We start from the raw sequence: 14,983 nt of genomic DNA, 5'->3' as shown, positions 1-14,983 counted from the left end.
GGTAAGAAGGAAATCTGCGGCTGTAGGGATGAGACAACCAGAAAATGCAGAGCTCATTTTTAAACTGAGCGATTTCAGCAATGCAAGCCTGCCAAAATAATCTAAACTAGTGAAGTTTACATAACTGTAGTAGTAGTAGTAGTAATAGTAGTAGTAGTAACACCTAGGCGGGAATATCAAAAGTTATTTTTCCATGATTTGGCTTATCCACACACACACACACCGATATCTGGCACTAAAAAAAGTTTTCAAAACCTCCGGCGAAAGTGTGATTATCTGTTAGATAAACGTGACAACATTCACTGTAGATACACACACACAATAAACAAAAGAAAAACAATGTCAATAGAAGACATTAAATTTCACCTTTGCCTTCCACTCCTGGTCCAAACACACGGACTCCACTGGCATCGATGGCTGGTTCCACAGTGAGTCGAGCTGGGAAGTTGGGCACATCCTGGCCACCGTAGCGGATGGTCAGAGTGTAGGATCCGGGATAGAGTGGAATGTAAGTGATGGTGTAAGTGCCATCGCCGTTATCCTGAATATGAACTTCAGCCTCTGTTCCACTGTCAGAAATAATCTCTATGGTGAGTTCAGCTGGGCCAGCATTGGTACAGTCCACGATGAATTCCCCGGTCTCCCCAACCTTGGCACGCTCCAAGCCTGGGCCAGAGCAGCGTACCTGACAGAAGAATGTTTTTGTTCACTATCATATCACAAAAAAAGGCACTCGCTTTTAAAACCTGTGCATGTGTAGACATCAGGTTTACCTTGGATGGGTCGGTGGAAGGGTAAGCTATGGGGGTGAAAGGTGATCCAGGGATCTGGACGCCATCATAAGTCAGTTCAACCTGGTATGGCCCTGCCTCTCGTGGGATAAACTTCACTTGACTGGTTTCTGGGCTTAGCCCGGGCTCCACCTGAGTTAGGACACATGATTTTATAAACCAACACTAATTCTGCAGTATGTACATACAATAACAAGAGATATATTTTATTGTAATAATAATAATGTGCTCCACCTTGCTGGCCACTGGTTTTCCTGAGGGTGCGGTCACCTTGGCCGCCACTTTTCCCTGACCTCCAGCGCCCTTTGATTTTACATTCACCTCTTGGTCTTTGCCGACAGTCATCTCTACAAACACCACAAGCACATTGAGAGTAAATGTAAACAATGCTGTGTAGAAACAATTTTCAAGTGCATGATTTTTTTCAGTACGGCTTATCACATACTATCCCCCAGGCCGGTGACGTTGATCTTGCTGAGGTCCAGTGAAGGTGCCACAGCAACATTGAAGGGGCTCTTGGGTATATGATCACCACCATAGGTCACAGCAAGCCCCAGAGGACCCTGATGTCAGGAGGGAATTGAGATACAGGATAAGAGCTATGTAATGAAATAATTACAATTAAATCATTTCTTATTTGGCTTGGTCATGAATCAGATTTGTTACTTTATTACTTGTCATGCCTTACCTGCTGCACAGGAGTGTATTTCACAGTGTGTGTGTTGTCATGGTTGTTGATAATTTCAAAATCTTTCACAGCCTCTGCTTTGATGGGGCCGCTGAAGTTGCAGTCCAGGTTTGCTTTTCCTGCTCCTTTAGTGTTCACGGTGAAATGGGTGGGCTTGTGTAATTCAACACCTACAAAAGCAGCAGAAAGTGCAACCAGATAACAATTCTGTTAATGGAAATGCTATTTATAGCTATGAATTAGTTAGAAATAAATATACATCAATATTCACTATTGAAACATTTGGTCCATTTAAGTAAACATCAGTTAGTGGGCAATGTTTACAATATGCAAAAGCATACATTAATGCACAATACAAATGTCAGACCATATATGTATTATTAGTTAATCCACAAAATCTAATGGTAAATTAGTTAACAGCACATTGAAATGAAATGGTCTCTTACCACTGCGGCTGAGTCCTGGTCCTTCTGCCTTGACTTTACTGGCATCATGAGCAGGATCCACCTTTACCCTGATTGGCGTCATTGGAATAGCCTGAAAAGTAAACACATGAAGCGGAATAAAGTCAGTATAGTCACATAGTGACTTCTTACTCTATCTTAAATGTGTGAGGGCAACTCACTTGATCAGCAAAGAGAACCATGATGGTGTAGCTCCCGGCTCCAGGAGGAGTATATTTGACAGTGAATGTATCATTATCATTCCGAATAATGTCAAAGTCGATGTCGGCCTCTGCAGGTCCCACCACGCCAGGGGCGCACTTAATTCCTATGCTTATGTCACCTACAGACATCAGAAATGTATGAAATGATGACATTCTTATCCTCAAATTAGTCTTGTGGAAGATGTCCAATCTTACCTTGTCCAGCCTCGGCACAGTCAACAGTGAAATATGTTGGTTCAAAGGCCTTGAGACCGGTCTTAGCCACCCCAGGTCCTGATACCTTGACCTTGTTTGGATGACAGCCTGCCCCAACGTTCATCTGTTGACCAGTGCAATTTTTTGAGTTTTTTTAAGAAAATCAATGGAAAATGTTATACATAATATGTGTACTTACCCTAAAAGGGCTGTCAGGGATGTTCACGCCGCCCCAGGAGACCATGACGGTGTGTTTCAAAGGTTTCCGTGGTGTGTAAGTACAAGTGTAAGTGCCGTTGCCATTATCTTTAACATGCACATCCAGAGGAGTGCCTTCCCCATCCTGCAGAGAACGAACAAAAACATAAAAGTTTGGATATTTAGGTCCTCTAGGCAGCATTACAACATGATGCACCTCTACCTGTGCCACAATCTTCAAAGGAGCTTTTCCACCCTGCTTGGCATCCACTGTGAACTCAGTCGGCTTACCAACAGCCAAACCACTGCTCTGAAGACCTGGACCATACGCTTTAACCTGGAATAGGAGGAATTTAAATGAAGGGAAACTATGGATGTAATGTAAAAATAGTTACAAACTCTAGCGGTGACTATTATATTCATCTGCTCATGTCTCCAGAGATATGCTAACCTTGTCAGGATAGAAGTCTTTTCCAGGTGGGTTGACGATTTCAGCCATGAACGGGGAGTGCTGAATGTCCTCGTTGTTGCAAAGCACATGTACCGCATACTCGCCGGGCTCTGTGGGCCAGTAGCGCACATCACAAGAACCATCGCCCTTGTCGTCACATTCAATCTTGGCTTGTGATGGACCTTCCACAGAAAAACCTGAATAGAAGAAAGAGCTTAGCAGTGCTACCAAAACAGTATGTTATGAACTTTTTCAGAAATGCAAAAAAAAAAAAAAAAAAATACCCAGTGTGCCAACGTTGCCTCCGACAGCTTCCACTACAAAGTCAGCAGACTTGCCAATCACACCGCCCTCTAGGCCTGGACCCCAAGCTCTCACCTTCTGCTGGCCAGCCTCAGGGCCGATCTTGACTTCAATGGGACTGAAGAGCAGAACATCTTAGTAAATATCTTCAATCCCATACAGTCGATGGTAGGATTTGTTTCAGTGCAAATGTGTACCTGCGGGGGATGTGCTGTCCACCCCAGGTGATGGTGATAGAATATGTTCCAGGAGTGGTGGGGTAATACTCAAATCCATAAATGCCATCTCCCAAATCTTTCCTTTTACATGGCTCCTCAAGCCCCTCTGCAAACAAGTGATATCAGTAATAGTTACAAGTGCTTCATTTTAAAGTATTAAAAAAAAAAAAAACAACTCACTGGGACCCTTAATGGTGACTTTGAGTTCTCCAGTGCCGGCGCCTTTGGTATAAACTTTAAAGTCTGCAGTCTCCTTTATCCTCAAGCCCTTTGGCTGCAGACCACGGCCCTTAGCTTTGCAGAGGCTGGGGTTGCATGCTGCAAAGACACACATACGAAGTGAGAGAAGCTTTTGGGTATTCAGATGTAGATGAATGCATCCGTGAGAAAAAAAAAGTGCATGATTCCTGTAAAACTACACCGTTAATAGCACAGATGTTAAATAACTTTTGACCCATGTCTTGTTTAGACAAAAAACATTGGGTTATTTTTTCTGATGCCAATTTGACGTTGAACCTCAGCTACCTCAGACAATGCTGTATTGGACCTCTTGCAAATTGCATTCTAAAGTAATCTTAGTGTATTTTAGGATTCCTGGGTTTGTTTGTTGGTGAGAAAGTGTACTTACCGATCTCATTTAAGATAACTTGGCTGTCTGAGATCAGAGACCCTTGAGGACTTTAAATCTCAACTGGTGGGGACCTGTTTTTAGTGGGTATTGTCCGATGTCCGTGATTGCACCTCATGTTCTTATTTCTATTTGCTTTCTATGCTGCCGTAAGGTGCATGCCATGTTTATGGGCGGCATTGTATCAAGCTGGAGCAGGAGGGGAAGTACATTGCATGGGGACTTGCCGTTTGTGACTCACAAAAAGGTGGGGAGCTGCGAGCGTCTGTGGGACAAGAGCGCACCGAGAGACACAGCGTCTCACGTCTGATGCTCTAATTTAAGCACTTTCAAGCATAAAATGGCTAAATGAAGTAAAGAAAATAGGTATTCAAACAGATACATTCAAAGATGCTGATGTTGCATTTCCTTTTTCTTCTTTTCTATCCCCTCCTGCTCCGGCCGCTGCAACTTTGCCTGACAAAATATTAAATAAAGTCAAATAATAATCCAGGGAAAGTGTAGGGTACACTTTTCCCATGTAAAGGCATTTATATCAGTAAAACTATCTGCCCCAATGGCTGGACAGGACAGACTTGATCGCTGGAACAATAGCATTTTATTGCAGGTTTGAATTACCACACTACATGCACAATAATCCCTCATAAAAATCTTGAGCAACCCCCCCCCCAAAAAAAAAACAGGCTAATAAACCACAGCAACCTGAAACACATCACTTCCTGTCCGCCGCTCACTCTTGTCCCCTTGTGAAAACATTTACATGTCTTATTTATGTCTCATATGGATATGGCTTATTTACTTTTGCATCAAAACATATTTCTGCCTCCTCTGTGTTTTGATAATGTTGTCCCGTGGCTGGAAAGCTTTGGAATTGTGCCTTTTCTCTTTCTGTCTGCCCTCCACGGCTCTCCTGATCATCACACAGGAAACAGAGCACCCTTCCTATCTCGTAGTGATGTACAAAATAATGACAGCTGACTCGCAGACGGATGTCTCTCCAGGGATTAGAGGAAAAACCACAGGAAGTCAAGCTACTGTATATGATAAAAGGGGCAGATATTGTTGTTCATTATGTATAGTGATTATCTGTTTAACATAATGGAGAACGCATATACAATATGCAGTTATCTCTTGACCACTGCTTCAGTTTTTTTGGGAAAGCTGTGCAGTTCGGACGATACATGACTGTAAATGCAAGGTTGTACACACAACAGTATAATCACAGTATAGTCATAGCTTGGAAATTCTAGTGTGTTTAATTCATTACAATATACTTGAAGACATCCTTTGTTTTGGACTAATGTGCATTGAACCTTGAAATAGATGATAGAAAAGGATTAGAGGCTTGTTAGAGGGTGGGTACATAACAGTGACTAATGCCATTATGTGAAGTGCTGACAGAGCTGGAACAAATAGAATTCCAACTGTTTAATGGAGAGTGTCCTACTAACGACAGTCTGTTGCATGTACTTCCTCATGGAGGTGTAGAATTCTCTCAAGGAAGGTTAAAGGAGCCACAGTGAATTTAGAGCTTGCTTTATAGGCAGATAGCTATAATTGAAAACGTGACAAGACATGCAATTCCGCATGCAACTTAAGCACTCGTGCATGCAACATTATTAAGCATTGTTATCTTAGTGCCCTGCACCTTAACAATTAAAGTGTCTTAATTTTTTAAGTCATCTTTGAGACCAATTTCTCTGTCAAATAGTCCTGTTTTAATTTTGATTTCTTATAAAAACAGTGATACAACAAGACACATATACACACACAGAAACATTTGAGTACCCCAGAGACATCCCGGGAAACAGGAAATGACAGCAGAAGGAAGGGGCGACTCCAGTGAGAGGACATATGCCACCAGGCCTCTAATAGAGAGAAGCGGCCAGGGAAGATCCAGCACATAAGCAGGAGGGAGACAGCAAAGCAGGAAAAAAAAGAGACAACTGCAGAGTGAATATGTATTCCATTTGTTGCAGATGATAGTCCTTGCATAGTGAGCACAAACATTTCAAATCACAAAAGATGCTGAAGCAACATATAGTGATGACAGTGTAAAAACTGATATGTAATGTATAGCTTTGACTTTTGGATCTTACCTTCCCCAATGTTGACTGTGAAGGGACTTTTACTGATCTGACCACCAGCAAAGGTGACGTAGATGGTGTGTTGGCCCTCCTGCGTCGGTTTGTAGGTGCAGCGGTAGCTACTGTTGCCCTTGTCCTCAATGTTGCAAGTTACCGTGTTCTTTTTCCCTGCAGGGTCCATGATCACAACCTCCACCTCACCCACACCAGCACCTGTTGGAACGGGGGTGGAAAAATGTCATGACCTTCACCCGACTCTGTATGTTACTCCCAGTCCGTGTTATCTATTACCTGCCGTGTAGGTGTCAAAGTAAGTGGACTTGTTGGCAATGTTCCCCGTGGGCTCCAAGCCGGGTCCTTGGGCTGTGGCTTTGCTGGAGTCTCCCTGAGCCATGCCGATCTCCACCTCGAAGGGGCTCTTGGAGATGTGCTGTCCTGCAAACAACACGGTCACCTGCAAAGTGTGAAAGCAAAAAGTATATGTGAATACTGTGACTGTGATTGGATATACCGGTGTGACTGGGATAGACCATGTGACTCCAAACATAAGTGCTATAGAAAATTCATAGACTTGACATAAAGTTGCCGATGTCAACAATGTAACTTACCTTGTGTGTGCCAGTGACTTTAGGGACATAGAAGACTGAGTATGTGCGATTCTTGTCATTGTTGGCTGTCACTTTGGCCTGGAAATTGAAGATAATAAGGTTCTTAAAAATAATACACAACCACATGATGTAATGTGATTCAAGGTACAAGTGTCTCACCTCCTCTCTGTGTCCTGCAGGGTCCTCGACGTAAACTAACACTTCTCCCATTCCTGCACTGATTGTCTCCACGGTGAATACAGCTTTTTTCATCACAACATTGCCAACTGGTTCGATTCCTGCAGAAAAAAGAAGTGGTCTTCATTAGCTTTCTTATGGAATCAAGTACATGTACTGTGTACTTGATTATATGCACATTTACCTGGCCCATAAGCGCGAGCCTTTTTGGGGTTGAGTTTGGGTCGTAGTGGTGCACCAGGCTTCAGTTTAGCCTTCGGGAACTGGGACAGGTAGGTCATGACTGAATGCTCGTCCACATTGGGGTCCACAATTTCCTCAGGGGTTATAACCTAAGAGGAACCAAAAGATGTTTTCACCATGACGTGAGCATATCAAAGCCTGTATAGCCACAAAAGAACTTAATGAGTGTGTGTGTGGGTGGGGGTGGCGCTGGGTTAGACATGTTGTGATTTAGCGGGAAGCACCTGCAACATGCTATCATGCAAACCAGAAGGCACCCACTCAAACACATGCTCTTTTGTCTTTTATGTGACAGTCTACAAAGACTAGACACAAAAGGGCTCTTCTTAGCAGAAGCATGGCAGTGGGCGGAAATGGCAGTGAACCACAGAGCCAAATGTGAGCACGCTAAGGTTTGCCAGTAGCTAGCTCTGTGCCAGTCAACACAATGCAACAGTCAGTCAGTCAGTCGTAGCCCCAGCGACAAATTATGCAAGGGTGTGTTTTCTTGCTCATATAATAGTGTGTGAGAAATAATACATGTAGCTTGCAAGGCTATACTTTACCTGTGGTATACCCAGCCAATCATCAGCTTGCTGCATGGCCTCACGAGCATTGTCCACTGGTTTGGTCTGATCCCACTGGTCCCAGTCAGGACACAGACCTGAGGTTGAGAAGCAAGAAGTTCAATAGGTCACGCAGTATATGCATCAAATGTACTTATATGGATGAGAGGTTAGTAATTTTAATTATTACATTTTACATGGTGAATACATATTCCCCGGTGTGCAGGTTATGTGTCAGTTATTTGACATTTTCCTTTGCTGCAGGGCAACAAAAAAGCTTAACACCTTATCTGCAACTTGAGGCTGTTAGTGATCCGTAGGTATGCCAAATATCCCAAACATTTACAGAGCTCATCAGCGCTCCACACTGCGACACAGTACATCTTTCATGTACTTGCACATGTACGACACAACGTACAAATAAAAGTACAATATGTCCAGTACGAGGAGCAGACATTGTCCCTTATGACTAATAGTCTGTAAAATGTGGAGTCAACTGATGACGCCTTGCCACAGGCCGACATTACAGAAAGGCGAACAAGGAGTACAATTGAATGTGTTCATTTTAATATGTGCTTCATATCCAGTTGTTCGGTGTTCCCTTCATAGGCGGGGCACTTGATACATAATAGGTTCAACACACTCACCTGGAGCACAGCTGTCAACCAGAGCTCCCAAAGCCCGACCAGTTTGCCAGTCCCGGTTGAAATTGGTGATGGGAAGCTCGGGTAGTTTGTTCTGAATCCATCCCAACAACCTCTGCTTGGGGGTCTTTTGCTTGCCGTCATCTGCCTCTTCCTCCTCATCCCACATGGGCATGGAGATGGAGTAGTGCAGGATCAAGGTCCAGATCAGACCGAGGATGAGCTTCAGATTCCCATCAACGATGGCTTTGGAGTCTGAAATCCGTAAAAAACAAAGAGGTCCTGGTTGACATATCCTTGTCATGTTTTACAAAAACATCTTGAGATAGCAAAGACGTCAAGTTGACAGTGCAAGCTTTTAGTTCGACGGCTAGCGTTCTCAGTGCTCGTTTAGTTGACCTAGGTTAACACCCTGCGTGGAACGCAAGGCTGGCGGATCAAGGAGGGTTACACAGATAGAACAACATCATTCTCAAAACATATTTTGATATATTTTGACTTTTTTGTACATTTTGCCACATGCACAGAGTAAAAGTGTCACACCAGCCCTTATTAAAACCTCAAACATGTTGCTAAAGAAATATAAATCACACACACACACACGCTTGTGAAACATGTGTGTACATGCTGAGTAGCTTGATCAGGAGTGTTGATCTCAAAACTTAGGCCAAACCTTGAGGAAAGGGTGGGGCATTGTGTGTGTGTGTGTGTTTGTCCGAAATTATGTTGATCACACAGTCTGGTGTACATAAGGTTTTAAAGTGCAAGTTGGGATACCACTGCAGACGTTATTAGAAGATAGTTCTGTTAATACAGACAGGAGACAACTGTGTGTTTATAAAATTAAATATGGCAACACAAAATGTATATATTTGTCCCTATTAAATGCGGAACGGAACAACGGAACAGAAAATGAACCAAAATTTGACTTTAAAACAGAGGTAGGTACCAAACCTTGATTATTGCATAGTTACCCGGAGTCAACTCCCTCAGTAGAAAAACACGCTCGGCATGGTGATAAATTAGAGCAGAGTTAGACAAAGAGGCCCGCTTGAGTAAGCCTTCACCATGGGAACTCTGAATGAGCGGATCGCCATAGTAACCTTGTGGAAATTCACTGGTGGTACAAAACATGAAGTGATGACACAGAAGCCAAGAGGCAAAAAAAAATGAAATAGTGATGAACAGTCATGAAAAAAAAAATAGAAAAACTTTGTACTGATGAAAGGTTGTGTGCAGAAAAGTATACCACGCGTTGTAACAAGTAGTAGGAATGCTGATGCAAAAGAAGAGTGTGTCACACCATCACCACCTCCGACAGAAGACTTGTAATAGAAACATAACCACTATAAAGGTGTCCAAGGGTCAACATACTAAAGTTATTAAAAAAAAAAAAAACGAGCGGGTACCATGTTGGCCTCACGGTCAGGACAATCAAGGTTCTTGGGCATCTGTGTGACGTTTGCATGTTTTCCAAATGTGCACGGACTTTCTCCAGGTACTTTGGCTTCTTCCCACATTCCAAAAAAATGCATTTTAGGTTAATTGCAGACTATAAATTGTCCATAGGTGTGAATGGTGTACAGCAGGGGTCTCAAACACGCGGCCCGCGGGCCAAATGTGGCCCGCAGCACACTAGTTTGAGGCCCCCGCCTTGATATGAAAGTTTAATGTTAGTGCGGCCCGTGCAAGTTTGATATGGATGCTGTATGGTATTATGTACCCAGAAAAAAATATTACATTTGATTAATGTTCATGTTAAAGGTTAAATAACTGTTAATAGTTATCCTCCATATCCGTGTGGAAGTGGTAAGTTTTTGGCTATTTAAGTTTAAAGGAAATAGCTTGAAGGCTACCGTTTAGGTCGCTCGCTCTCTAGTTTGCGAGTTAGCATGTGTCTCAAGACCCTGCAGTTGCGCAATATGTTGTAAATAAAAAGAGTATAAATGTGACTATAGTCGTGTTTTGTCATGTCTACAGGGCTCTAATAATGCTTTGTTAATTTTAATCTGAAAAAAATAATTTGTCTACCCACCAACTATATGTGGTTTCTTAAGTTTTTATTATTTGCCGTTTTGTTATTATTATATTTATATATTTATTACTGATTGATTTTCTTTATTCTTGATTTGTTTATTTATTTTTCATCTTATTTTGTGTAGAAAAATAAAAAGTAAGATATTTGAGAACTGTGGAATGTTTTATCAGAGCTTTTCTTGTAGAAAATCGAAACCAAAGCAAAGTTTATTCATTTTTCTGTTTTTAATAAATGCAGTTTTTTTTTTTTTTTGGAAAACCTGATGCGGCCCAGTCTTGCCCAGACCCTAGCTCCAGTGGCCCCCCAAGTAAATTGAGTTTGAGACACCTGGTGTACAGTATATAACAGGCTAACAAGGATGTTTTGAAATGAAAATACACATTTGGACTCATTTGACAATACCAGTGCCATATTGTACACTAACAATTTTGCCGTAAACTTCCGATGTTACTTACTAGAACCTCATTGGTCGAAGTACTTAAGAGGTGTTTCCATTATATAAAAATAATTTCTTGTTTACGAATGATATTTGTTCTCCAGATCAAAATCATGTGCTTTGGTGTTTTGATAAAGCTGTCATTAACCATCATCCATCTTTTGTTAAGTAAAAGCAGATCACACTTAACTTAATCTGCCTCGTTCTTTGATACATACCTCTCTCTCCACAAAACATGCTAGGAATGTGCCAGCATTCCCGGCAGACCACACCAGTTCAGACAGAGCCCATATACGGACACAGACTACCGCGCGCTCCCCCTGTGCTGATTCATACCCCCCTGTGTGCATGTGTTTGTGATCGTGCATCATCGCCCCATACCACTCCAAAAAACTCCCATGACTCAAGGTTGGGTTGTTTCTGCAGACTCCACTCGGGCGTCACAGCGATGACATCATTGCAACCCTTGACCCAGTCTGACCTGACCCAAAAGGGAGAGGCAGGAGAAAATTGCAGCGAGGATGAAAAGTTCTGGATAATATTCTGGTGTACTGCACAAAGAGATCATCCATATCTGACACTGCTCTGAGTGGACGTCCTTGACTCGATATTAGAAGCTGATGCTGGCACTGCACAATAGGGATTTTTACTCGGGTGTCATGAGATGGAGATTAAAATGTGGAGTGAGAAAAGCCGTCAGCACAGCCAGATGCCAAATCAGATTACTGCCGCTGTATAATGTCCAAGCAGAGACGTAGCAATTGTACATTTGATCAAAGTTACTTAAGATTTGTCAGATCAAAACACGAACTCTGCATATGAGATATGTTAAAACGTGATTTTCTGAAATTCACTACTTACTGCACTCTTAAGCATCTTGGGAACTGTAGTTCTTTTAATGTAAAAGTAAAGATAATCTACTGCTACCAACTGGTTGGCAGTCAATCGCACCCCTTTTAAGTACTTGACAATTTTTATGCAGTTTAATTTGCATTTGTGAATAGATTTATTGTACAATTTGGTTTTTTAGGAAAAAATGTGATGTTACACTATGGTATAATATGGTGTAACAAGAGTATAATTTGCAGCCTCACGCTTTGACCTGGTCTCTCAGGTCGTTCCCTCCTTCCCTACCCAACCCTCCACCTCCCTCGACTAAACAAGCCGCAGTGGAGCTACTACACTTCCTCCTCTTCCTTTCTTACATTTCCACTCCAACACCCGCCCTCCCTTCCCTCTCCTTTTCTTCACTCCCTCTGACTGGAAAAAAAAGTTCCCCCTGGTTTTATAGCCTTAAAAGGGCAGAAGCAACTGGATCTTGGCGGCCCTCCCATTCCCTGGGCTCTGGTTACATAGGAGGGAGGAGGGATTTGGGAAGATTGGGAAGCAGAGAGGGAGGAAAGTCTAAAGATGAAAAAGGTAGAGTAAGTGCTGTGCAGGATTTTTTTTTTCACAAGCCAAGATATGTTCCCTTCAAGTGAGTGGGCAGACTAAAAGGAAAATGGAGAGTTATGTTAGGGGGGCAAAAGGGTTGAGATTTTGGACAAAAGTGTGCAGCAAACTAGCTAAGACGAACTGAACCGGCCGGGGAGGGGGCGGGGGGGGGGGGGGGGGGGGGCATAAAAAGATGAACAAGGGGCTTTAATAAATACCATGTGTCTTCAATCAGGTGGTTTTTCATGGAAGCATCTGGGAACACTGAGCGAACCAGACGAGCACAGTTTGCAAATAAAGGTCATTGATGAGCCCAAAAAGCACAACATTATTTCCAGCCGAGTGCCCTGCTTATGTTCCATAGAGTCTGTAGATGATGATTACATGACATAACAGTACAAATGCCTTTGTGAGTGTGGGCATGTTTCCAATTCTAATGTAATACAACAGCCTAAATGAGAATACACATTTTGCTTATGCTGACTACACCATTGACTAATCCCCCCCGTCTTCACTTTTGCAGACAGGAAGCTACGTTGGTGATAAGGAGCTGGCAGGAAGTGATCCATTTGGACTAGAATAGCATAACTCACACAGACATTCTTCTCTGGTGTGACAAATTTTACCAGAATATAGTGTGTTACAATGTATCATATATTAGGGTATGGTATTAGGGTATATATTAGGCTGGGTGATATATTGATATTTACTTTAAGCAGGATAAAAATATTGTTGATATTGATATATATTTGGATTCACAAGTATTATTTTAATAAAACAACTAAAATAATCAAAAATAACAAATACATAAAAAATAATAATAAAATAAAGCATAATTGGCTTTGTGAAAAATATATTGGGATATGTGTTTTTGGTCCATATCGCCCAGCCCTATGCATATGATCATAAATAAGCCACAATTTGCCAACTATTTATTGCAAATTATAATTCAATTCTTCAAGAGATAGCACACTGGAGCTTAATACAAAACTATACTGTCAAGTACTGCATTATTGACCTCCAAATTATTTTAACAAATAGTCAAATTTCCACTTATGGCCACGCCCTATTTCTCCATCTCGAATAGCACCCAGTCCCTTTAAATGTCATGGACGTTTTAGTAACCACATGTATCATTGTTTCCATCACTTCAGAAATGTACTCCACATTTCACCATTGCGAAACAAGCGGGCTATTGCCACACATGCATGTGTCTCAACCTGCACGCTGTGCTCGAGGCGATCAACAAGAGAACAACCAGTCACCAAGTTACACCACGCTTGTGTTTATTTCACATCCTGCATGCAGGCCAAACCACATTAAATGTTACCAAGGTTTTTTTTTAATATATATATATAATTGAGACGATTGTGGCGACAGAAAATTTGCAAAGACAGCACATTGGTGATTATGATTTAATTAGTCAACTAACTTACACAGGCAGGATGATGCCTGAGTGGGAATGATTAAGCTTAGTCAAACATGGGTGTGATGAGGTGGTGGTAATGTGCACACAGTATGTCTTAGCCAGACAATATGGACAGCACACACTGACACACACAGTGTGTGCCATGGCAGCAGGTCATACTACACCAAACTTGCAGATGCTTGGATGAGGAATACAGCGGAATCTCGGTTTGACAAATATCATTTGACATATCAAAATATGTCTTGACTCAAGCCTTAATCGGCACCTATTCCAGATGTATTTCCAAAACGGTCTGTTTTAATTTATTCCGCCCATGGCTCACCTACAGGGATGCCCACTCCGCTGAGACTGGTAAAATTCCCAAGCGCTCCAAAGAATGTCCGGACAACTACAAAACCCTCTTTCTAATTTTGTTGATATAGGAGTTCATGATAAACACATCTTTGGAGAGCTACTTGAAAAATGGTTAGGAGCTACTGGTAGCTCATGAGCTACTGGTTGGAGACCTGATTTACCATGTATGAACTCAGAGTAATGTAGGAGTGTCAACCAGACATTGATGAGCTTGTAATTTTCACTCTCCATAATGGCAGCCGCTTATTTACACAAAATACAGTTAGAGCACTACTAAATTCTTCTCTTTGGTCTCTTCAAAATGGTCAGGTAATGTTGGAAAGGCATTGGACGTCAGCAACAGTTTGGGGTATTGTCAGCTTCCGCCGTACTCACAAAACAGACCAATAATTTTGTCTTGACCTGGAATTTGCAACTCCACTTTGTGCTTCTTTAGGCAAGTTACAAACATCAAACATGTCCTGGAAGCCATTGGTCCGTGCCAACACAATGAAATCTGACAAAACAGTACAGCAATTGGTACCCCGGCACGCCCATATAAGGAAGGCCGGCTCACTGTGACATCAAAGTGAGACGATCCTATCAGGAGTTGGCATTTGATTACATTTCCTTGATTGAGTGATGAAATAATTTTTTTTAATGTTCCGTTTATATCAGATAAATGTTGTCTATTAAAGGAAAGTGCATGGATATAACTCAAGTTCACATCAGATATATACGGGTATCACATTTCTTATTTACACCGCAAACTACTTGAAAACACAATAAATCAGTCAATTCTACGACAATCAATTCTTCTAATTAAAAACAGACTATGCAGCTAGCTCAAGATTACATTTTTTTCTAACC

General features: G+C 41.9%; 1 protein-coding gene across 4 annotated transcripts in view; it reads right to left on the bottom strand.

Moving 5' to 3' along the window:
• The window catches only part of flna (filamin A, alpha (actin binding protein 280)), a 31,995-nt gene that overhangs the window by 12,996 nt on the left and 4,016 nt on the right, over nucleotides 1–14,983 (bottom strand). For all 4 annotated transcript variants that reach the window (XM_058052616.1, XM_058052617.1, XM_058052619.1 and 1 more), the window contains exons 2-22: nucleotides 8,447–8,698; nucleotides 7,800–7,897; nucleotides 7,196–7,343; nucleotides 6,994–7,112; nucleotides 6,835–6,912; nucleotides 6,518–6,680; nucleotides 6,239–6,439; nucleotides 3,692–3,829; nucleotides 3,491–3,617; nucleotides 3,275–3,411; nucleotides 2,991–3,187; nucleotides 2,763–2,876; nucleotides 2,541–2,684; nucleotides 2,342–2,465; nucleotides 2,105–2,265; nucleotides 1,926–2,016; nucleotides 1,480–1,649; nucleotides 1,237–1,354; nucleotides 1,026–1,138; nucleotides 774–923; nucleotides 367–685 (exon numbers count right to left, since the gene is read on the bottom strand). In XM_058052616.1, the coding sequence (XP_057908599.1) occupies nucleotides 367–685; nucleotides 774–923; nucleotides 1,026–1,138; nucleotides 1,237–1,354; nucleotides 1,480–1,649; nucleotides 1,926–2,016; nucleotides 2,105–2,265; nucleotides 2,342–2,465; nucleotides 2,541–2,684; nucleotides 2,763–2,876; nucleotides 2,991–3,187; nucleotides 3,275–3,411; nucleotides 3,491–3,617; nucleotides 3,692–3,829; nucleotides 6,239–6,439; nucleotides 6,518–6,680; nucleotides 6,835–6,912; nucleotides 6,994–7,112; nucleotides 7,196–7,343; nucleotides 7,800–7,897; nucleotides 8,447–8,698 (3,162 nt within the window). The remainder of the gene's footprint in view (nucleotides 1–366; nucleotides 686–773; nucleotides 924–1,025; nucleotides 1,139–1,236; nucleotides 1,355–1,479; nucleotides 1,650–1,925; nucleotides 2,017–2,104; nucleotides 2,266–2,341; nucleotides 2,466–2,540; nucleotides 2,685–2,762; nucleotides 2,877–2,990; nucleotides 3,188–3,274; nucleotides 3,412–3,490; nucleotides 3,618–3,691; nucleotides 3,830–6,238; nucleotides 6,440–6,517; nucleotides 6,681–6,834; nucleotides 6,913–6,993; nucleotides 7,113–7,195; nucleotides 7,344–7,799; nucleotides 7,898–8,446; nucleotides 8,699–14,983) is intronic.

The sequence above is a fragment of the Doryrhamphus excisus genome, chromosome 16 (assembly GCF_030265055.1).
Source record: "Doryrhamphus excisus isolate RoL2022-K1 chromosome 16, RoL_Dexc_1.0, whole genome shotgun sequence".
Classification (NCBI taxonomy): Eukaryota; Metazoa; Chordata; class Actinopteri; order Syngnathiformes; family Syngnathidae; genus Doryrhamphus; species Doryrhamphus excisus.
This window is presented reverse-complemented; position numbering and strand designations above follow the sequence as displayed.